The sequence below is a fragment of the Myxine glutinosa genome, chromosome 11 (genome assembly GCF_964187855.1).
Source record: "Myxine glutinosa chromosome 11, kmMyxGlut1.1, whole genome shotgun sequence".
In the NCBI taxonomy this organism is placed as follows: domain Eukaryota; kingdom Metazoa; phylum Chordata; class Myxini; order Myxiniformes; family Myxinidae; genus Myxine; species Myxine glutinosa.
The window spans coordinates 121,099,411-121,125,347 of NC_136271.1; the positions used below are offsets into that span (position 1 = coordinate 121,099,411).

The 25,937-nt window shown below is 43.1% G+C and overlaps 1 protein-coding gene across 5 annotated transcripts in view; it reads left to right on the plus strand.

The window, feature by feature from the left end:
- The window catches only part of ALKBH1 (alkB homolog 1, histone H2A dioxygenase), a 92,440-nt gene that overhangs the window by 55,601 nt on the left and 10,902 nt on the right, over positions 1-25,937 (plus strand). For 4 of the 5 annotated variants that reach the window (XM_068131162.2, XM_068131161.2, XM_068131158.2 and 1 more), the window contains exons 4-5: positions 15,090-15,180; positions 20,909-21,102. In XM_068131162.2, the coding sequence (XP_067987263.1) occupies positions 15,090-15,180; positions 20,909-21,102 (285 nt within the window). The remainder of the gene's footprint in view (positions 1-15,089; positions 15,181-20,908; positions 21,103-25,937) is intronic. The other variant, XM_068131159.2, reaches the window with a different exon arrangement.

Below are 25,937 nucleotides of genomic sequence, written 5' to 3' on the forward strand. Positions count from 1 at the left end.
CCATAGCGCGACTTGCAAAATTCGAGTTTCGTAAAACAAAACAAATTTCGGCCGCTCCAAATTTTGACCAAATTTTTTTTTTTTTCTCTATTCGTTTTTTTTTTTTTTTTTTCAAAATTTGGTCGGGCCTCGAATCTCACTCCCGACACCAATTGTTACAGACACGACTTTGATGTTAAAGTGGGCCGAGCGGAATGGCCGTCGTGTCCGCACAAATTACCCGACTATACTCGACGTTGACGAAGTCGCGCGATGCTGGCTCAATAAGAAAAAGAAGACACCCGGCTGGATTACAATAACACAATACGACACCAGGGGTTCAGTTCTCAAGACCTCCGGAGGAGGTTATATTAAGGCGGAAGGTTAGATTACAACTACAAGAGGGACAGCATAGAAAGACAAGCACTTAGACACACTCTTATATTAACCCCGGACAGACGACAGACAAACGGGACAAGGCTGACTCACACGGGGGTTGATGAAAAGGACAGCGGGTATCGATGGCTCAAGGTGCACTCTTGGCTCAAAGCAGGGTCCAGTACGGTCCGGTCCGGTCCAAAGATGCGGGGAGGTATCGTCGCGCTGGGGGTGGCGGTGGCTTCTCTCTCCAAGCTGAGGCGCATCTGAGTCAGCGCTCGCAGGTGGCTTTCCTTCTCCAAGCTGGGTGCGCATCTCACGTCACATCCGGCGCGGGGCCGCGTATATCCGGCGGGGAGTGACACGCCCTCGGCTCGTTAGCTCCGCCTCGTGGAATCGGCACGTTGCTTCTCATTGGGTGCGTCCGGGGGGTTTACCAGGCTCCGCCCTTGACGAGGAGCTGACAAGGAGCCCCTTCGTGGTAACCCCGTGGAGCGCATGGTCTATGGCGCTAATCGAGCCGGTGTGAGGACGCATCCTCCCCCGCTCCGCCGCCATCTCCTCTGTTGTTGTTGTAATTGTTGGGGAAGAAGATGGAAGGAGGTATGGGAAAGGCCCTAAACTCACTACTGATGCCATATAATCACATTCTGGTGCAACGAAGAGTCATAATTAATGGAGACGAGGCCTTAACTGACATAGAATAAGAATAACTAGGAAGATGTCCGAAAGTTGTCTACGTGTGGTGCGGTGGACCTGGGCACGACATTTAATGGGGGAATAAGGGGAAGGTCGGCTCTACTGATTGTTATTTACATGCAATGGGACTAGGGAATGGGGGATCGGGGAAAGTTGGGGAGTATTGCAGAAAATAGGGGAATATTTACAAGCGGATATGGAGGCCAAATTCCATATTCGCAACATATATATATATATATATATATATATATATATATATATATATATATATATATATATATATATATACATATATATATATATATATATATATAAATAAAATTTAGGGTGGTCCTCAAATGTAAACATTAACTTTTCTAAAGTGCTTTTCCATTTTTTTATTACACCTGTAGAGAGAACAAATTGGGTAAAATTTCATTTCATTTTGAAAACTTTTACCACTGTCACATGGCCCCTGCTAATCTGCTAATCAGCACTATACAGAAATTATTTCGGTTTGTTTCAGTTATGATGGCGAGTGCAAGTACTTCAAGAAGAGCAACCAGAAAAAAGAACCATGTGTGGCTGATAGTCTGCCATATTGAAAAACTACCAGAAACTCGGCTCCCATCTTGGCAAGAGATTCTGCAGCGATACTTTAAGCTACATCATGCTGAGAAATTGGACATAAGCAGTGCCGTAACAACTGTTGTTCATGAGACATTATGCATCTGGGAGAAAGCACGGATCCCCACTGCAGATGAGCGGAATATCATTGCAAAACTAGAGAGAAAAGTAGAACAATACAGATCCATCCTGAAAGGAAAGAGCCGGCGATCTGTCCCTCAGATAAAGAAAGAAGAGCAGTTTCAAACCGGTCTACGTGACTTATTTGACATTGCTCATGTTGATGTCCTTGATCTGATCAAAATACCAGAGGACCGTGAATTCCTTAAGGCACAACGGGAGCCAGGTCGACGGGGCTTTATGGTTGGTGTGGACAAGGTGCTAGCAGGAAAAGAGGAGCGGACACATCAACGCGACAAGGTGTTGACTGAAAGAGAGCAGCATGAAAAAGAGAAGCAAGCAGCCCAAGAGGAGACTCTTGAGCTAGCATCATCAACAGACAGCAGTGCTGAAGCCAGTGATCATGACGACTCTGCTGTCTATCTGCTTCAAAGAGGCAGAGCCGAAAGCGTGCAAGTTGCATTGTTACACCGGACCTAACAGCAGCTCTCGACCGCACCAAGGTTAGCGATCGATCAGCTGTTCACATCTTGTCAGCAGCAGCCTCTACTCTGGGACATGACCCTTCAGAGTTGGCCATCAACCGCACATCGATCAGGAAATCCAGGCGGATCCAACGGAAGACAATTGCAGGTGACATCCAGGCATCCTATGCTCCAAACACAAGTCTGGTGGTTCATTGGGATGGCAAGCTCCTTCCAGACGATGGGACTAAAAAAGTTGATCGCCTTCCTGTCATTGTCAGTGACCCACAAGGAACTGGAAAGCTTCTGGGTGTGCCAAAGCTGCCAGCAGGAACTGGACTAGCAACAGCTGCTGCTGTTATGCAATGCCTCGAAGAATGGCATTTGCAAGACATGGTGGCAGGTATGAGCTTTGACACGACAGCCAGCAACACTGGTTCAGCACTTGGTGCGTGCACTATTTTGCAGCAAAAGCTTGGACGACCACTATTACATTTTGCATGCCGGCATCACATTCTGGAACTAGTGGTAGAGGCAGCAATGGCAGCATTCAAACCATTTCTTGGTCCATCAAAAGGACCTGAGATAGCTGTCTTCAAGCGTTTCCAGTCAAACTGGAATTCCATTGACCAAAGCAAGTTTAAGCCAATGATGCCTGATGACCTGGACTCTGTAGTTTCAGGTGTATTTTTAAGTTGCAAAGCAGATGTCGTTTCATTCTGCATCCAGAAACTGGAATCGGGCCAACTACGAGATGACTACCGTGAACTTCTTGAGTTGACTATTATTCTGTTTGGTGAGCGTCCTCCGAGAGGATTCAGGTTCATGCAGCCAGGAGCCATGCATCGGGCAAGATGGATGGCCCGTGTGATTTATGGAATCGAGATCTACTTGTTCCGTGATCAGTTTTGACTAACCCCAAAGGAACTCACTAGCATAAAGCGTTTTACAGCATTTGTTGGAGCAGTGTATACCAAAGCCTGGTTCAGCGCTCAATCTGCCATTGGTGCTCCCGCTGGAGACCTAGCTCTCTTAAAAGCACTCGTTTTCTATCCTGATTCAGTGATTGCTGAAGTCACCAGCAAAAAGCTTTCCAATCACTTGTGGTACCTCAGCGAAGAACTGGCAGGACTTGCTCTGTTTGACGATAGTGTTGAGCTTGATGTCAAGCGAATGATAGTAGCTGCTCTTAAAGAAGAATGCCAAGAGAATCCTCAACCACGGGTACATGTGGATCTTACAGCAAAAGAAGCCATCGCTGCCAAGACTGTTGCAGATTGTGTTACTTCTGCCTCACTGCGAATTTTTACTGCATTCAAAGTCAATACTGACTTCCTAGAAAAGGACCCTGGTGAGTGGGCCGATGACCCATCATTTCAGTCATTACAGCAGGTCTTGCACGGTATTGCCACTGTCAACGACTTTGCAGAACATGGTGTAGCATTAATACAGGACTACAATCAAGTCTTGACAAAGGATGAACAGCAGCGCCAGTACCTGTTGCAAGTTGTTGAGTGGCATCGCCATCAGTTCCCCGACGCAAAGAAGATAAGGAGGAAATAATTTACCACAGAACTTATTAATGAGGAATCGATGGTCTGGAGGACTCTTACTCTGTGTGTTTATGATGATTGTCATACATTCTTACTGATTTGGGATTACATCTGAGTGTTAGTTGATTAAAAACAATTTTGTGTGTCGATACTGAAACATTGTAATTTTCAACCCATGTGTGACAGTAGTAAATAAAGTCGTATAGAAACCATCTTTGGCACATTTCATTTTTTCACAATAAGGAACAATTTTAGCAACAATCACCTGAAAAAAGTCAAATTTTATTTTTTGGTGTACATTTGAGGACCACCCATATATATATATATATATATATATATATATATTATATATATATATATATATATATATATATATATATATATATATATATATATATTGTTGCGGATTTGAGAATCATGTGTAATTGTTGTAAATATCACCCTCTGTAAGTGTAATGAATTCTTGTAAATATCTCCGTTTGGTGTGTAAAGGTCAAAGGTCCTCCTAGTTAATCCATATACATACACGCAGGCCACCATATACCCTTCTAAATAGTTATTTCTTTATTATGTGTATTAGCTTAAGGCTGTGTTTCCCATTAATTGACTCTGCATTGCACCGAATTCAAATAAGATAGATCCCCTTTCAATTCCCCATTTGTCCGCAATTGCCAACTGCATTCGCCCTCCATTGAATACGCGGTCGGTACGGAGAAGAAAGGCGTGTCTCCGCCCTCGTCATCGGAAGGAGGAGTGAGCCAGCCCTTGCCGACCAATCAAGCACGAGGGGTTTGGCTTGAGAGGGCGGAGAAAGAACGATCGGGGAGGTTCGCGAAGATTCGAGGGTGTGGCCTATATAACCCGTCACGCGACGCCCCCACCGGGATGATTGAGGGAGAGAGATGACAAAAAGAGTCCACCGAGAGAAGGGAGAAGTTCATCAAAAGGAGTTTACCGCAGCGTTGAGCAAACAGCAGGTTTGAACAAACCGGAGCTGAACCAACGGCAGTTTTGACCACAGCAGCTTTGAGCGTCGAAAGCGGTTTTCGGCCGCGGCTACAAAGCGCCGCCGCCGTGCGAACACGCCTGCGGAGGGGCGGCGGCTGCTCACTCCCGGCCCGACCATTCTCCTGCTCCAACTGAACCTTCCTCTCCTTCCAGCCATTCGTGCCATTCATCCCGATCATCATCCCCCCGTGTAAGTCTGATTGTCGTATCTTGTTACGGATCTCTACGTCGGCCTTTTTCCCCTTAAGAAGGGGGGATTAATCCCCTTGTGTGCGACTGACCGACGTGAGTCCTGAAGTTGCCCAAGCTCCCTCCGGAGAGGCAGGTGAGCAACCTCGTTCGCGACCACCGACCAGATGTTAATTGCCGAGCGGATTAGCAGCCGCGGCACGAACCATTAGCAAGTAACTGACCCGATTCTTAAACGTTGGCAAAATCGTGCCACAGGTGTTCAATGTGGAAACCTCAAAGATGAACGGATGTGAAGAAGAAGAAGGCAAAAGTAGGACGAACAAATATGATTTATTACTACTATTATGTACACAATGAAAAGTAACCAAGGAGAAGGAAAGATAAGAAAATAAAGACAGAAGGATGGAAGGACCAGAAGGACACAGAGCAATTTCTAGCTTATACAGGCTTACTTAAACCCCAGGACAACACAGAAGACGGACGACAATCAGACTTACACGGGGGGATGATGATCGGGATGAATGGCACGAATGGCTGGAAGGAGAGGAAGGTTCAGTTGGAGCAGGAGAATGGTCGGGCCGGGAGTGAGCAGCCGCCGCCCCTCCGCAGGCGTGTTCGCACGGCGGCGGCGCTTTGTAGCCGCGGCCGAAAACCGCTTTCGACGCTCAAAGCTGCTGTGGTCAAAACTGCCGTTGGTTCAGCTCCGGTTTGTTCAAACCTGCTGTTTGCTCAACGCTGCGGTAAACTCCTTTTGATGAACTTCTCCCTTCTCTCGGTGGACTCTTTTTGTCATCTCTCTCCCTCAATCATCCCGGTGGGGGCGTCGCGTGACGGTTTATACAGGCCACACCCTCAAATCTTCGCGAACCTCCCCGATCGTTCTTTCTCCGCCCTCTTAAGCCAAACCCCTCGTGCTTGATTGGTCGGCAAGGGCTGGCTCACTCCTCCTTCCGATTACGAGGGCGGAGACACGCCTTTCTTCTCCGTACCGACTGCGTGTTCAATGGAGGGCGAATGCAGTTGGCAATTGCGGACAAGTGGGGAATTGAAAGGGGATCTATCTTATTTGAATTCAGTGCAATGCAGAGTCAATTAATGGGAAACACAGCCTTAAACTAATACACATAATAAAGAAATAACTATTTAGAAGGGTATATGGTGGCCTGCGTGTATGTATATGGATTAACTAGGAGGGCGACCTTTGACCTTTACACACCAAATGGAGATATTTACAAGAATTCATTACACTTAGAGGGTGATATTTACAACAATTACACATAATTCTCAAATCCGAAACTATATATATATATATATATATATATATATATATATATATATATATAAATATATATATATATATATATATATATATATATATATATATATATATATTGTTACGGTTCGCGGTTAAGGATAGTATGTTTGCCGAGCGGAGGCACCGCAACCTAACAGTTTCCCCGATTCACCCAAACGTTGGCCGTATCGCGCCACAGATATTCAATGTGGAAAACTCTAAAGCGACCGAATGCAAAGAGGAAGAAGAAGACGTACAGAAGAGTAACGGGATTTATTATTTACACACACAAGCAAAAGGAGCAGTCACGGTTATTTACAGGGGACATGAAAAAGCAGGTGACAGTGAAAATTACTAGCTTACCTAACAGGCTTAACTTATTCCCAGGGACAAGACAAAAGACAGACTACGACCACACTTACACGGGGAATGATGATGATCGGGATGGCAGGTGGATGGCTGGCGGGATAGGGAGGTCCAACTGGTCCTGCAGCACGATCGGCTCGTTGGGCAGCCGCCGTTCCTTCGCGGCCCTGCTCCAAACTGCCGTCCAGGCCCCAAGCGGCTGTCGGGTGTTGTTGCTGCTGTGGACGCTGCTGCTGGCGAGCAAGGCGACGAATAGCAGGCTTTGTGCTTCCCTGGATGATCTCCTTTCTCTCTCTTGGACCTGAATCGCTGCTGGATGATCTCTTCTCTTTCTCGGACCTCACAACCCAGCTCTCCTCTGACGACCCAGCTCTTTGCTTTGCACCTCACCACACAGCTCCCCTCTGATGACCCAGCTCTTTCTTGGACCCCTTCCACGCAGCTCAGCTCAGCCCTTGGACCTTACAACCCAGCTCTCCTCTGACGACCCAGCTCTTTGCTTTGCACCTCACCACGCAGCTCCGCCTTGGACCTCACAACTCAGCTCTCTCTTGGACCCTTTTCGCGCGCTCTGCCTTGGACCTCACAACTCAGCTCTCTCTTCTGACGACTCTTGCGCGCGCGCGCTCTTATAGCGCCGCCGGCGATTAAGCCGCCGGCCTTCAGGACACGCCCATCGGTGTGCTCACCTCGGCCCTGGTTGGTCGCGCGACCCTCTGGCTCCGCCCTTGATGACGACGGGCGGGCACGCCTTTCTTCCCCAACCCTGCCTCGTGGCCAATGGCGGCAATTGTAGTTGGCAATGCGAATGGCAATTGACAAAAGGGGAAATGGAGGTTTTGGGAATGGGAATGAAGGATGAAGGGAATCTATCTCTTTCACTTGGTGCAATGGAGTGTCATTCTTATGGAAGACAAGGCCTTACCCTAAAACACCTAATAAGGATATAAACTACTGAACAAGGGTATTATAGTGTCCTTCAATGGATGCTTTATGGAATTAACTACCGGGACGCCCTTTTAACCTTTACACAAAACTGGAGGCAGGAGGGGCCAGAATCAAACAATGATTCATAACAATTTCCAATACAATACAACACAATCAAAAAAATACAATCCTCATATCCGCAACAATATATATATATATACACGCATATATATATATACACATACACATATTTTCCATGCATATATATATATATATATATAATATATATATATATATATATATATATATATATATATGCATGGAAAATATGTGTATGTGTATATATATATATGCGTGTATATATATATATATATATATATATGTATATATATATGTATGTATATATATATATATATATGTATGTATATATATATATATATATGTATGTATATATATATATATATATATATGTATATATATATATATATATATATATGTATATATATATATATATATATGTATATTGTTGCGAATATGGGATTTGGCCTCCATATCCGCTTGTAAATATTCCCCTATTTCCCCAATACTCCCCAACTATCCCCAATCCCCCATTCCCTAGTCCCATTGTCTGTAAACAACACTCTGTAGAACCGACCTTCCCCTTTTTCCCCCATTAAATGTCGTGCCCAGGTCCACCGCATCTCACGTAGACAACTTTCGGACATCTTGCTAGTTATTCTTAGTCTATGTCAGTTAAGGACTCGTTTCCATTAATTCTGACTCTTCGTTGCACCAGAATGTGATTATATGGCACCAGTAGTGAGTTTAGGACCTCCCCATACCTCCTCCCATCTTCTTCCCCAAACAACAACTACAACAACAACTACAACAACTACAACAACGGCGCGCGCGGGGAGTGTGCGTCCTCACTCCGGCTCGGTTAGCCGCCATTACCCATGTGCACCGACGGGGTTACCACGAAGGGGCTGCCTGTCAGCCCCTCGTCAAGGGCGGAGCCGGTAACCCCCGCACCCAATGAGAAGCAACGGGCCGATTCCATCTGGGGCGGAGCTAACGAGCCGAGGGCGTGTCACTCCCCGCCGGATATACGCAGCGACTTACCGGACGTGACGTCAGATGCGCCCCCAGCTTGGAGAAAGAAAGTCACCTTCGAGCGCTGAGTGAGACCTCCCGCATCTCTGGACCGGAGCGGGTCGATTCTGTCCTTGAGCCAAGAGTGCACCTTGAGCCATCGACTACCCGCTTTCCTTGCCATCAATCCCCGTGTGAGTCAGTTTTGTCCCGTTTATCTGTCGTCTGTCGGGGCTAATATAAGAGTGTGTCTAAGTGCCTGCCTTTCTATGCTGTCCCTCTCATTCCTGTAATCTGACCTTCCGCAATATTATAACCTCCTCCGGAGGTCTTGAGAACTGAACCCTTGGTGTCGTGTCATTTTAATCCCAGCCGTTGTGTCTTTTCCATCATTGATTTAGCATAGCGCGACTTAGTCAACGTTCGAGCATAATCGGGTAAACTGTGCAGACGCGGTCATACCAAACCGCTCGGTAAACTAACATCCACAACCGCGTCTGTAACAATATATATATGTATATGTATATATATATGTATATGTATATATGTATATATATATATATATATATATATATATGTATATATGTATGTATATCTATATGTATATATGTATGTATATATGTATGTATATCTATATGTATATATGTATGTATATATGTATGTATATCTATATGTATATATATATATGTATGTATATATGTATGTATATATGTATGTATATATGTATGTATATATGTATGTATATATGTATGTATATATATATGTATGTATATATGTATGTATATATATATATGTATGTATATATGTGTATATATATATGTATGTATATATGTATATATACACAAAGAATTAAGTTAAGCACCCCCCCCGTTTTTTTACAACCTCGCACATTACAAGTTTGTTGTCGTCAAAACAGTGTAATATACCCATGATATTGCTATATTTTCTGGAGAAGTGATATTATGGTCACATAAAAACATAACAATCATGCCGTTTTCAATATTTTATTCTGAATAATTTAAGGTGAAATTTTTTGGGAATTTTAGGCATATTTTCACCTCAATTTAAGTATGGAGCTATAGGTCCATCACGGACAGTGTGGATGACGTTTATGTTTTCTAACGTACAGTCATTGTTCTGAGAAGACCTCTAGCGATCTTTGCGTCAATAACGTGTGTAGGACCCACGTGATCGGATCACTGACTCAACCCTACGTCTCATAGACCCTGTAAGCCGTCGTATGCGTTGCTGTGGCAGGTTGTTCCATTCCCGATGTAATGCACGTTCCAATTCATCCAGATTGGCTATTGGAGGGACCATCTTCGCAATTTGCCAATGTATACATATACACAAAGAATATATATTAGGGGGTGCTTAACTTAATTCTTTGTGTAGGGGTGCTTAACTTAATTCTTTGTGTATATATATATGTATATATATATGTATGTATATACAGTATATGTATATATATATGTATGTATATACATATATATGTATGTATATATGTATGTATACACAAAGAATTAAGTTAAGCACCCCTACACAACGAATTAGGGTAAGCACCCCCTAATATATATTCTTTGTGTATATGTATACATTGGCATATATTCTAAGGTATGTGAGATCAAATAATGATTGGTATGACATTAGCAATTATCCATTGATGAAATGCAGATGAGTGCACTCATCTGTGACGCCCATCGAGTCAGTGATCCGATCACGTGGGTCCTACACACGTTATTGACGCAAAGATCGCTCGAGGTCTTCTCAGAACAATGACTGTACGTTAGAAAACATAAACGTCATCCACACTGTCCGTGATGGACCTATAGCTCCATACTTAAATTGAGGTGAAAATATGCCTAAAATTCCCAAAAAATTTCACCTTAAATTATTCAGAATAAAATATTGAAAACGGCATGATTGTTATGTTTTTATGTGACCATAATATCACTTCTCCAGAAAATATAGCAATATCATGGGTATAGTACACTGTTGTGACGACAACAAACTTGTAATGTGCGAGGTTGTAAAAAAACGGGGGGGGGGTGCTTAACTTAATTCTTTGTGTATATATATATATATATGTATGTATATATGTATGTATATATATATATATATATATATATATATGTATCAGTCACTATAAAAAAAAAAAAATAACCACCTTTAGAGGCCATTTTTCCCCGCAAAGCGGGGGTTGGCCTTTTTCGGGAACCGTGGTTGTTGTTGTTTTTTTTGGTCCCCTTTTTGAAGCAATGTTTTACGGCCGGATGCCCTTCCTGCCGCCAACCCTTTTTGCCGCCTTTAACGACAAGCAGGGAATTACCAGTGAACTGGTACTCAATTAGCCGACCTCGGAAGGATGACAGGCTGAGTCAACCCCCCTGGCGTTAATTGAGCGATTGACCGGGATTCGAAACAAGGATCCTAGGATCCTAAGCCGGCACCCTAGCCGCTAGCCCAACACCAGGGATTGGTATGATGTATCATGTATGATGTATGATTGTATGATGGTATGATGGTATGATGTATCATGAAAACAGATTCTAATTTGGAAATAAAACGAAGGCGTGCACAATGAAACAAAATCTCTTCAGAATCCAAAGTCGTGCCGCGGAACGTGGTGACGTCACTGCGTTTACAGGCTTAAACGGCAATTTTATATAAGTTAATATTTTGAATAACTCGGTCAATACCAGTCCGATTTTCGCCAAATAAAGGTTCCCGTTATCCACAGATACCCCTGTATCCTCCTAGAGGCAAAGTCAGGATGAATTTCGCAAAAAATAAAGTCCTTCGGCGACGAAAATTTAACATGGGGTTTTCCTATGTAAATTTACCCTGAAGTAATTTTACCGAAAATCCTGGAAATTTCGCGGGGCCAGTTTCTGTCGAGTGTTAAGACATACTAGCGACTGCGAAATCCGGAATCAGAATTAAAATCCGAGCCTCCGTTAGCTCTAATCATACATCATACCAATGATGTATCAGTCACTATGCGACCCCCATATCATCAGTGGAGAACCGCCAGCAAGGTGTCCCATACAGCTGCTGCTGCACCTTGCTGGGAGCGATAAGCACCGCCTGCCACACGGTAACGTTATCTCTGGTATCCACTCATCATATGGAGTCGACCAGGCATAGTTGCCCTGAGGCAAGTGCATGCCTGATGAGTTCTAGCCCTGATGCCCCAACAAGGGCGAAACCAGGTCGGTAACTGTGAGTTTTGCATGCACTTGTGACAGTATCTGGATTTATAATCCGTAATGACGCACTGCTAGATGGTTCCTCTGGAACTTTGCAGGCAATGCGGACATGCATGGCGATGACGTCATGCTGTCCGCTCATTAGGTTGGAGAACCAGATTACAGATACCATTATATATATGTATATATATATATATGTATATATATATGTATATATAATATATATGTATATATACAGAGGCCACTGTGCTCTTGGGAACCTTCAATACAACAACAACAACAACAACAACATGCATTTTAAGGCCATTTTCCCTGCTAGAGCGGTTCCCTGCTGGAGCCCCATGACAATCTTCTCCATTTTGCCCTATTTGCCAAGGTTCTTGGGAACCTTCAATGCAGCAGAATTTTTTTTTTGTCGGCTTTCCCAAATCTGTGCCTCGACACAATCCTGTCTCAGCTCTGCAGGCAGTTCCTTCGACCTCATGGCTTGGTTTTTGCTCTGATATGCATTGTCAGCTGTGCGACCTTATATAGACAGGTGTGTGCCTTTCCAAATCATGTCCAAGCAATTGAATTTACCACAGGTGGACTCCAATCAAGGTGTAGAAACATCTCAAAGATGATCAAGAGAAATGGGAGGCTCCTGAGCTAAATTTCAAGTGTCATAGCAAAGGGTCTGAATGCTTATGTAAATGTGATATTTCAGTTTTTTATTTTTAATAAATTTGCAAAACTTTCTAAAATTCTGTTTTCTCTTCGTCATTACGGGGTATTGAGTGTAGATTGATGAGGGAAAAAATGAATTTAAACGATTTCAGCATAAGGCTGCAACATAACAAAATGTGAAAAAAGTGAAGGGGTCTGAATACTTTCTGAATGCACTCACTGTACAGTATTTGTATTTGAACCCCGAGTAAAATATAAAAGTGTTTATCGCTGCAGTACCCAGCATTGCTGAAGTGAAAAAGAAACATTAACAAATTTGAAACGAGGGCAAATATAATGGGAAAACAATTACATCCAAATCAGAATCCATCACAAATGTCAAATCATCATTTTACCTTTGTTGAATATATGCTGGTGAATGTGCCTTTGATCACGTTTCTGAGTTGAGTATGATAATGTTCAGAAAGAAGAAGAAGAAGCCTTACCACCAACTTCGACCGCTCCCGGAATTTTTTTTTATTTGTGTTCAAATGCCAAGTAATGGTTTTGTATTTATTTATGCGAATGCGTACTTGTATATAACTGTCATTAATCAAAAAGGCTTGGGCGATTTTGAAAAAAAAAAATCCTAAAAAAAAAACTTTTTTTTTTTTTTTTTTTTTGCCAAAAACATCCCCAGGCAATCACTGATGAACCTCTGAAAGTTTGAAGAAGATCCGTTCAGCTATCTCTGAGAAAAATGGCGATACAGACAGACAGACAAACGGCTCTCTTATATCGTAGATGATTAGACAGGATAACATTTGTGACATGCAAGTCAATACAGATGTATTTTTCATGAGTGATATATTGTGGAAAATTATTTGGTGACTTGTTGGCCTCATGCACCCCCCAAAAGAAAAGAAAAACCGATTCGAGCTGTGCTGTGAGTGAGTGTGTCCACACTGGTTCTCAGATCTACTGCAATCTATACCCCATTATGAGGCTCTGCATTGTTAAACTCTCTGCCTTGTTGCCCTAGCCAGAGAAGAGGGTATTGCATTTTGGTCTGTTTGTCTGTCTGTCTGTCTTTGTCTGCACAAAATGTGCTCGCATCAGCCACAATCACCATCTAGTGGCAGACAGTAGTACACGTTCTTTTTTTCTTTTTTTAACCAAGTACCTCTTTAAAGTACAATATGTACAATTAGAATGTGAGGACATCTGTGAAGTGCGTACGGTACAATTATAATGCGAGTACGTGAACAAAATCACACAAAGCAAGCCCTGTTTTGACACAATGGTGTGCAATTGTTGATTGCTCTTTCTAGTTTCTTCTTGTAATGTTTTTGTAAAATAAAATCTCACAAAAAATATTAATCTTGCATTACACACAACTTAAATGGGGAAAAGCAGATCTGTATCACAAACCAAAAAGACCCTCATTTTCTGCGTAATGGAGATTTAACCAGAAACTGTTCATTGTGTTTCAGCAAAACTCATTCTCCTTGTACAAAAGTACGATTACTAGCATAAAATGCACACCCGCATAAAGACAGGATGGTGCACCGAAAACGATTTGTAAAGTTGAAACGGTCTAAACCAAGCCCACGTGAGACAAGGTTTTTACCCAAGGTTTTTCCCGTCGATTTGCTAACGAATTTAATCAAAAGACGGCAAGTTGTACTTCACAAACATTCTGCTCTATTCACGCTATCATTTGCCTAAGGTCATCGTCCATCTGCTTGGAAGTCAGCAAGCATCACCTTCATCAACGATCCTTGCTGCTTATATATGGAGTTGGTTAAAAAAAAAAAATTCACTCATTGGGTGCTTTGGTTTGAACCTCCACTTAAAGCAAAATGAAACATTTTGAAAATTTTGAATTATTCTCTCAGATTTCAACATCACAGTAATCCATTTTGTCAAATTATTTCAACTTTCTTTCTATAAGAAGAAGATGATTTGTAATGCCGGATCCACCAGGTGGCATAATACGATACACATTTGCATATATAATTGGAGTGTAACCCCCTCCCCACCATGGTGAACCTCTGAATAAATGCTGCCCTGACAGAAATGTCCCCCAGATATGCTACCCTGACAGAAACCATACTTGGGATACCCTTAGGTAACATAAAAAATTAGGTTGTGTTTAAAAAAAAAGTTTTTGAAGCATATATAAATAAACAAATCCTGTATACAATTGCACTTTTATAGTATACAGTATATTCAAAATGGCATTATTTCGATACATAGTTCATTTTTGTTGTGAATTTAACGTTGGGGAAGGTTGTAGTGATACATTGTTCAAATTCAGTGCATTATATAATTCATAGTGCGGTGAATTCTTACAAATTGTTTTAGTAAGGTTCAGCTGTCTGTGCTTGGATGGGTTTGAGGGTGGAGGAGTAGCAGCCGAAACCCCAAATCCAAACCAGGTTCCTCCTGATGATTCCATCTTTCCCTATTCGGGTTCCTCCTGATTGCCCCAATGTGGTATTTGGTATTTTATTTGATTAGGCGTTTTAATTGGTGAACTCTTATTTGCTGACAGGACAGGAAAGGACGATGCACACCGGCCCAGGAGTTTGCTGGAGCGTTTAAGATGGGTCACACTCGGGTTCCACTACAACTGGGATTCTAAGGTGGATTTTGCTGTTGTTACTGGTTTAGTTACATTATTATAAAATAAACCCTTGTTTTACTTGGGGGTTACATTCCTGGAAACCCCCGCGTAAACCAAATCCACGAAAAATAAGGTCAGAGCCTATGTGAAAAAGGAAGTCGGGTTCAGAGCTCAGTCCTCTTACCTATAAACTCACGCGTCATGTAATGGAGTGGTGTACGGCAGTCACCCTCACGCGCAGTGAAAAAACATAGCATTCACTTCCGCTTATGTTTCTGCTCATTTCTTTGACAGATACTGGACTCGTTAACACCATAATGTCTGCCCATGCAGTGACACCACACACTCTCGCCTCAACCAAGCTTATCCAAAACCTCCACTTTCAGTGTCAGACATCATTTTCCTCGACTTTTTGCACTTGGTTCACCATTAACAACAGTTTTCTTCTTAGGAGCCATGATTTAGTATCACCAACGGCAATAATAGCTGAAAATAAATGAATTTATTGTGTAAAGAAACCGAGTATGTCTGATTTAAACTAGATTAAAATAATGCTTTAGGTATTGGACCCATTTTTAGCTCACCTGGAACAATGTTATGGGGAGCTTATGCGATTGCGCTTCGTCAGTCAGTCCATCAGTCCGTAAACACTTAAAACTTCTTCTCCGAAGCCGCTGATGGGATTGCGATATGAATTTGCTTTTGCCTCTGAAACTACACACACTATTTCGATGAAACTTTACCACAACCTTCATCACCCGTGATGTACCAAAGTTTGGGTTGCCCCCCAAAACAGGTATTTGTTTTTTTTCTCAGAACCTACACACACTTTTATTGAAACTTCACCACAACCTTCATCATCCATGATGTACCAATGTTTGTTCAAGGCATTGTAAAAATTGGGGTCTAAGGAGGTACACAGGGTGGAAGGGGTTGGGGGGTGGGTGGTTGCCCCCCAAAATAGGTGTTTTTTTGTTTGTTTGTTTGTTTAAAATCTTATGATTATATGTTTGTATGATTCCACATGCTGCCCTGTCTTCTAGCAACCATTGAAATTAGTTTAAAATACATTCAGTCAGTGCAGTATACTGTTTATTCTACCAGGTGAGTGCCTGGGGTATTTCCCCTATGTTTTGAAGTAATCTTTCTGCCTCTCTCCCTCCCTCCCTCTCTCTCTATATATATATTTCTCTGAAAGAACCGTATGGGCAAACCCTCCCATCAAGTTTCTTAGAATTCCTCTTGAAGAAGTTTATTCACTCTTGGTTCTCACTATCAGCCATGATCTTTCTTAGGCAAACGACATTTTAAAGTTGGCCTCCAAAGCTAGCTGTCAACTTGGCATCCTCCATCGTACAAAATCTTTCCTTGGGACACCTGAACTCTAAGCCACCTACCAGGCTTTCATCTGCTGCTCGATGGAGTACTGCTCTCCACTCTGGGTTGGCACCCCTGCCTCAAGTCTTTCTCATCTTGATGCCATGGAAACCAAGGCCTTCCAGATCATTGGAATCAACCATGATGAAGCTGAGTCTACAGTGCATTCAGAAAGTATTCAGACCCCTTCACCTTTTTCACATTTTGTTATGTTGCAGCGTTATGCTGAAATAGTTCAAATTCATTTTTTCCCTCATCAATCTACACTCAATACCCCATAATGACAAAGAGAAAACAGGATTTTAGAAAGTTTTTCAAATTTATTAAAAAGAAAAAAAACTGAAATATCACATTGACATAAGTATTCATACCCTTTGCTATGACAGTTGAACTTTAGCTCAGGTGCCTCTCATTTCTCTTGATCATCTTTGAGATGTTTCTACACCTTGATTGGAGTCCACCTGTGGTAAATTCAATTGATTGGACATGATTTGGAAAGGCACACACCTGTCTATATAAGGTCAAACAGCTGACGATGCATATCAGAGCAAAAACCAAGCCATGAGGTCGAAGGAACTGCCTGCAGAGCTCAGAGACAGGATTGTGTCGAGGCACAGATCTGGGGAAGCCTACAAAAAAATCTCTGCTGCATTGAAGGTTCCCAAGAGCACAGTGGCCTCCATAATTCTTAAATGGAAGAAGTTTGGAACAACCAGGACTCTTCCTAGAGCTGGCCGCCCGGCCAAACTGAGCAATCGGGGGAGAAGAGCCTTGGTAAGAGAGGTGACCAAGAACCCGATGGTCACTCTGGCTGAGCTCCAGAGATCCTGTGTGGAGATGGGAGAAACTTCCAGAAGGACAAACATCACTGCAACACTCCACCGATATCGGCTTTATGGCAGAGTGGCCAGACGGAAGCCAAACAGTTCAATCTTGGTTTCATCAGACCACAGAATCCTGTTTCTCACAGTCTGAGAGTCCTTTAGATGCTTTTTTGCAAACTCCAAGTGGGCTTTCATGTGCCTTTCACTGAGGAGAGGCTTCCGTCTGGCCACTCTGCCATAAAGCCCAAATCGGTGGAGTGTAGCAGTGATGGTTCTCCTTCTGGAAGTTTCTCCCATCTCCACACAGGATCTCTGGAGCTCAGCCAGAGTGACCATCGGGTTCTTGGTCACCTCTCTTACCAAGGCCCTTCTCCCCCGATTGCTCAGTTTGGCCGGGCAGACAGCTCTAGGAAGAGTCCTGGTTGTTCCAAACTTCTTCCATTTAAGAATTATGGAGGCCACTGTGCTCTTGGGAACCTTCAATGCAGCAGATATTTTTTTGTAGGCTTCCCCAGATCTGTGCCTCGATACAATCCTGTCTCTGAGCTCTGCAGGCAGTTCCTTCGACCTCATGGCTTGGTTTTTACTCTGATATGCATTGTCAGCTGAGACCTCATATAGACAGGTGTGTGCCTTTCCAAATCATGTCCAATCAATTGAATTTACCACAGGTGGACTCCAATCAAGGTGTAGAAACATCTCAAAGATGATCAAGAGAAATGGTAGGCACCTGAGCTAAATTTCAAGTGTCATAGCAAAGGGTATGAATACTTATGTCAATGTGATATTTCAGTTTTTTTCTTTTTAATAAATTTGCAAAACTTTCTAAAATCCTGTTTTCCCTTTGTCATTATATGGTATTGAGTGTAGATTGATGAGGGAAAAATGAATTTAAACGATTTCCGCATAAGGCTGCAACATAACAAAATGTGAAAAAAGTGAAGGGGTCTGAATACTTTCTAAATGCACTGTATGTGCTTATCACTTCGCCATTGCAAACAGGTCTGTGGTCTTTTTGTCTCCTTCCTCCTTCTTTCTGGTCTTGCTCTGCCCTCTCCTTGCTTCCCCCCCCCCCCCTCCCCCACCATTTCCCACCCTCAGGTTTCTGTCGGTCACATTCAGTCCACCATCAACCCCCTTCCAATGAAACTCCCAGAATCGCTGCTCATCTCCACTCATTTGTTCCTATTTTTTTCCACCTGTGGAATCGACTTCCACATTCTCTTCACCACTATCCCAGATCATCCTCCATCCAAAACCATTATCCTTTCTACCACTGTTAACTCCCCACCCCTAATTCCCAGTTGTTCATTCCTGAGAATTAGCTCCTGTATCCAAGTTATCCCCCACTCTCCCTACCCTCTCCCCCTCTCCGTATTGTCCCCTACCACTCAACCTTCCATGCATCCCTTGATGTTGGTCTCGGTCTATTCTGTCCGTCGGCCCTGCTGGTGTCATTCCCCACCCCCCACTCCCCCCCCCCTCTTTCTGCCGTTCCTTTTGTTCTTTTGTGTCATGATCTGTTCTGTGTTCTTGTTCCTCTGCGAGACTTGCCTCAGTATACAAATTATTTATTTTGTATGAAGGATGCTACCGAGATGGGCAACTATTCAATATGTTGTTCATTCCGCCATCTGCAAACTGGTAACGATATTTTTCCAAGTAGAGAGAAACCATGAATGAAAAACCAAGATGATTTGGCCCAAAGACATTGCTTTGGGCATTGTTGCCTGTACTTGTCGAGTAGTTGAGAAGGAGCTACAAAGAACAATGTACCAGCCAGGCATGAAAACTGCTTTGAATGTCAAGTACAGAGTTTAGTAAGCATGGCCAGGTGCCAAATTGTTTCCGGGCCTGCAACCATTGTTGAGAGAAGCAACATGGTCAGGAATGAATGAATGATCGTTTTAAGGCCATTTTTCCCCGCTAAAGCGGGGGTTAGCCTTGCGGGCCCCATGACAATCATGGTTCCCTGTTTGAAGCAATGTTTTTATGGCCGGATGCCCTTCCTGACGCCAACCCTTGGTCACGCTCTTACGATGCGCAGGGATACAGTGTACCTATTCTAAATTGGGGTACACACCGTGATTATTCATCCCAGCAAGCTGGTACTCAAATTTGCCGACCTCGGAAGGATGACAGGCTGAGTCAACCCCCCTGGCGTTAATTCAGCGATCGACCGGGATTCGAACCCAGGATCCTCGGATCCCAAGCCGGCACCCTAACCGCTAAGCCAACACCAGGCTCAGGTCAGGGTGCAAACCAAACTGTTGATTGGTGATTCGGCTATTGGAGAAAAAAACGAGTTGATATCAGCAGGAATTAAGTGCAGTAGCTTTCCTTACTATGGTAAACAGGAAACAGGACTGCACTGTCGGTGAGTGGATCGGCCTTTCAACCTTTCTTGTGGAGTGGGCTGGGGGTGGGGGAATGTCTGCCGTCTTCCAAGCAGATGTGAGGTGGCCCGAAGTGAAGGACAAGCTGAAAAGTACAGACAGAAGTGACATCAATTTGCGGAGCGTGTTTTGAGAACACTGGTGCTGATACGATCTGGGTCTGTTGCCAAGGAGATGTCTCGGTCATCTAGGTCACACTAATGGCATTCTTAGCTGGAGCCATTGGTGTATAAGTGGCAATGGGTTAGGGAAGATAAAGAGAGGATGAGAAGGGATGGTTTGGGAACTTTTACTTTGAAGCCAATGCTGAGTTCAAGCTTCTTCTCCTTGTCACATGCAGAGTCTGCTGTCGAGCCATTTGGAGAGTGATTCATTGGAAAGGAGCATTGAGCTGATATGTCTAACTTTAGAATTTGTCGATGAAAGAGGAGCTCGTCACTCAAAGGTGCAAGCAAGTGTCGTGCTCTCTTGAAGACCCCTGTCACAGTCCATTGATGCTTATTCCTGTCTTCCACGAGCAATTTACTCGTCTTTAAAGTGGATTTAAAACACAAAGATCAAATATCATGACACGCATCCTTTCCAACCGAACAGAACCATCAAATTGTATTTGAGTTGCCGCTTCATATCGGTCGGTTGACTTAGGATTGAATGAACAGCTCCGCTACATAACACACATCTGTATCCTGCCCTCTTGTTGCGGCTTTATTGAAGCGTTCTCGGTTTTCTGCTGCCATTGCTGTTCCTTCATCCATCAGTTTTTGTTCACTTCCAACCCATCCCATTTATCAACTTGAGAAATGACATATAAAGGTAGCAACATTATTGATGATTGTCAGAGGAACATAAAAGCTTTGTTTTACTGCGGTGCTGGTAATCCGCTGCAGCTAATATGCTTTGGCTTGTACTTTCTAACCCCAATTTTGCTTCCTATTCCTTTCTTGCACACTTCCATTGTAACACATCCGTACCGATTTTCACCATCGGGCAACCTTTGTAACCCCATCATCTTCTTTCTCTCTCTCTCGTCTTGTCCCCTCCACCTTGTTCACCTTTTGCACTGTCTGACATACTCAGAAATCCTCATTCTGCTTCTCTACTATTTATATAATTGTATTTTTATGTTGCCATGAAAACCCTTACACCACAGAAGTACACGGCCCAGCATTGGTCACCATTCCCCACCGATCTGGGGAAGCTCTCTTCCTGCCTGTTACGAATATGCGGATTTCCAATGTTCTTGCCGGAAGCAGCGATAATCAACTACTACAGGCTGGATTCGACCCTCGGAATCCATACGGATTCTTCGGAGTTGGATCTCACGCAGCCCTTGCTCTCTCTCAGGTCTGCCTCTCACACATAAAATGTAAACTCGAGGGGCAAGTAACAAATGACGAGAATAATTTATTTTTTACTTTAAGAAAAACATAAATTAAGGACAAATTTTGCTGTTGGAATGCAATAGTAACTTTTGTATTTCACAATTGCATACATTGATTGCCAGCAATTTCAAAAATTGAAAATATATATCCATATTTAATGATTCGGATAAATAAATAAAAAATCGAATATTTCCCTCCGCCACCAAAGGTGGACAGAAGTTGTGTATTCACCCCTGTATTGTCTGTCCGTCTGTGAGAAAGATATATTTTAAGGGTTATGGAAGGATTCGGACGAAAGTTGGTGGACAGGTTGGTTGTGTGACGAGGACGAATTGATTCAATGTTGGTGAAGATCCAGATACGATGATCTTTCAAACTCTGAAGTGATTCTTCACCATTGAGAGATCGGGTGAAAAGCAATATATAAAATGATATTTAAAAAGGTTATGGACGAGTTATGCCAAAACTTGGTGGATGAGTTGGTTTGGTGACAAGAACAGGCAGATTCGATTTTGGAGGTCGGGTTCCAGATTTGGCCTGTCGGTGGGATTCAAAACGTAAATTGTACAGCCTGGCGAAGGTATGCGCTCTTCCAAGTGCAGTTCTAGTTAGTTTACATCTTTAATGACATGCAGTCTGTGTGTGAAAGTGAAAACTTGACTTTTGAAGATAAATAATTCTATTTCTTAAATGTATCAATTTCTCTGTCAGGTCAGCCTTTTGGGACTGCCACTGTTAACATGTAACCCAGTGCTATCTGCCGCATGGTCGGGTTCTCGACGACTAAACCGACACCTCTTACTGGCTTTGCTAGTGGGGAGGGTGACTGTTACACCATGCTATGACCAAAATCAGCACCTGACAAAGGGTGGATGAGCTCCCTTCGGGACGCAACGGCCATCCAGTTTGGATATGGTATCTCCTAAAAAAACGCACAATGGGAGTAGGAAAATGTATTTTTCTACCTGGCCTAGTTACCCTTACTGCACAGTTGTCCTGTGAAGAGGTATCCTTGTTCCAGGACTAGGTGAAGTTTTTGCCAGTTTTTCCTCATCTTTTTCTTTGTAACCCCTCACATTTAGTGGCTCTCAGCCTCGTTTCGGGAAAATTTCAACAAACAAATAATAATAAATTTGAAGTGTGCAAATGTCTTCAAAACTACAATGAGTTAGAGATATTTTTTTTCCCCCTTTAAAACCAATGCTCGGAAGTCTGATGTTTTGACCTAACATCCTAAATGATGAGTTATGTGTGAGCATTTACCTGACAAGACAGGCCACGCTGCTGCCGAGTCATTCCCCCCTATATGCATTTGTATTCTTGGCACGATAAAACAGCATTGTTAATGTTTGCATTTGTAGTGGATCATCAGCAATGCAAGTTGATATTTAATTCATACAAGTGAGGTTTTGGATGATGCGACATGAAATGCACACTTTCATTGGATTTGCTCCTCAAGTTCATATGCTAAATGGGTAGATATTCTCCACACATCACTTCGTGAAAATTTTTTTTTTTTAACGGTCCACATGACAAAGGTGTTTGTGATTAATTTGCAAACTTCATTGCCCTTCTCTTCTCTTCCTTTTGTGCTATGCCAGAGCAGCGGTTTCCACCTCTGCTCCTGCCCCTCTTCTTCTTAGCTGCAGATGAAGGGTGGAATCCAGTACCCATCTACAACAACAACAACAACAACATGCATTTTAAAGGCCATTTTCCCTGCTAGAGCAGGGGTTAGCCTTGTGGTCCCCATGACAATCTTCTCCATTTTGCCCTATTTTCTGCATCTCTCCTTGTTAACCCCCTTGCCCGCATTTCTTCTTCCACCGTCTTTAGCCAAGTCTTTCTCGGTCTTCCCCGTCCTCTGCTTCCTTCTACATTCATTTCCATCACTCTTCTCAACCAGTCACTTTCATCCTTCCTCAACACATGACCAAACCATCTCAACCTGTTCCTCTTCACAGCATAAATCACAGGCTCTATTCCCATCATCTTTCGCAATTCATCATTTGTCTTCCTCTCTCTCAACGATACTCCGCACATCCGTCGAACCATTCGCATTTCCACCCTTTCCAACCTTCGTTGCTGCTCTACGTTCATTACCCATGTCTCGCTCCCATAAATCATAACACTTCTCACACATGCAGCATACACCTTTCCCATCAGCTTCAACGACACTCCCCTCATCATCAGCACGCCACTCAGTTCCCGAAACTTCTTCCATGCACATCTCACTTGAGCAACCGTTGCCGAGTCTGATCCACCTTCTCCATTCAGCATGTCTCCGAGGTAGCAAAATGTTTTCACACCTTCCAGCTTCACGCCGTCTCCAAGATCCAACTCAACATCTCCTCCATCTGCAGCTCCCTCTGTGCACACCTTACACTTGAATGTAGCTGCCACACTGGTTAATGACCCTCTCAGACCACTACGTTTTTGATGAACCCACTCAGCGCACATTGTACATTGAATGGAGTTCACTCCGACACCCTTCCTACACACAGCACAGGGCCACTTCCCAGTTCTTTCCACCTCACCACATGCTTTACCACTTGCCATCACCTTCGTCTTTCCGATATTCACCTTCAGACCTTTTGTCTCCATACATTCCTTCCACGTGTTCATCTTTTCCTTCAGTCCATCCATACTTTCCGCAATCAACACCAGATCATCTGCATATCCATCTACATGTGTGTTATGTGTATACATGTGTCTACATCTACTTGTGTCCATCTACATATCCATCTATCCAGGACCCATCTACATGTGTGTTAAATCTAACAACCCCAAAACAAGAAGGCACACCTACATTCAATGCAACAGCTGCCACGAATGGCTTCATCTAAAGTACTCAAACCCAACAACAACCTTGCACTACAGTAGGAACTGCACATGCTGCCAACCACCTCAGACAATGTGGCCTGCCTTTTTACCTGTAACCCTACACAATATATTTAACAAGAACAAACCTACTCTCACAAGAATAAGCTTAAAACACCAGTTCCAAATATCAATGGGATATTTAGAAAACAACTGAACCGAATCACTTCCAACATGAACACAACATCCACATCCCTTTAATCCAAGAAACCAAACTCCCATAAACCACCAGAATACCAAAATGTGATAGCTATTCCACAGTTAGAACAGATAGACCACAGGCCTCCTCACCCTTGTATACAAGGACATTTGTTTCAATAACACAACTCAAAGTAAATCAGCACTACCCCTTGCTGACACGACCATTGGAATAGACTCAGTTAAAATTAGAGTAGCCAGCAAAGCCTACAATTACATCAACATTTACATTCCACTGGTCACTTCATGTCCATCCCATTATACTCCAAATTTACAAGCACTTGCAGGAAATACACCCAACCTTGTGTTCGGGGATGATTTAAATTCCCATAATGCCACTTGGTTGACATCCAGAGCAGAAAACCAACATGGACAGCAAATGCACAATCAACTTCAACAGTAAGCAATATTAAATGATTGCAAACAACCCACCCGACTACCACAATGTTATGAACAAACGACAACCTTTACCTCACCTGAACTGGCCATATTTTCTACTTGGAACGCATTATATGAAATAACATCTCGTCACACATCAGTCACATAAAAGCACAAATTCACCTCAAAAGTAAAACTTTCATCAGGCCAGGTGGTTACCACAAGGTTATATAAAGCAGATCAACCCTAACTTTTCCCCAGAAATCAAGTACCTCATCCACACAAGAGAAACACTTCATAAAATCACACCGCCTTGCATTAACAATTGGAAAAATCTCCATTCGCAATAACAGCACCGAGCTAATACAACAACAGCAAGGACAACTTTCAGGGATGCCTATTGTGGTGGTTGTATGCAAGTTGAGTGCCAAATCTTCCCCATTCTTCCCTGCTGCCCGGATTTGTCAGGGCAACGCGGTCACAGTCAGAGTGCCAATCAGTCCCCATGGGATCGGCCCTTTCTCTCTTCTCTCTCTCCTCTCTCTCTCTCTCTCTCTGTCTGTCTGTCTCTGTCTGTCTCTGTCTGTCTCTCTGTCTCTCTCTCTCTCTCTCTCTCTCTCTCTCTCTCTCTCTCTCTCTCTCTCTCTCTCTCTCTCTCTCCTCTCTCTCTCTCTCCCCAACTCTGTCGTGGCCCTGACTTTGTGAAGACTGGGTACACCATCCTGGATGTGGGGGATCTCTGGGTCGCTCCTGCAAGATTGATCGGCTGTCTCCGTGCTGCAGACTTGTTCAAGGGAACTGTCTGGGACAAATCAACAACAAAAACAAAACTGGCAACAGCACATCAAGTCTTTGAACTTTAAAAATGAATCCAAACAACTTTGGCAAACAATTTAAAACATTCGTAAATCCAGCATTACCCCAACCCCAACTCATGAAGCAACAACACATACAACAAACAACATTCCTACTCACAAAGAACAAGCCGACCACCTCATGAAATATGACTCGCACAACATATGGACCCATTCGCAGAGACAACAGACACATAATCAAACAAACATGAAAAATTAATATAAACAATTATGTTCCCCCGTTTACTTTATAACAAATATCAGACACCATTAGAAAAATTAAAAAGTCATCCACAACAAGTTAATATCGCATATCCAACATGTTAAAACATCTTGGTGCACACAACCTGCAAGCACGAACAAACGTATTCAACGATTCCTGGCTTCACAATATGATCCTGGGAATTTGGAAACGGGCCACAATCATTTCCATTCCAAATCCGAACAATAAGGCCATGCCTCGTATCACCCCATATCACTCCTTTGT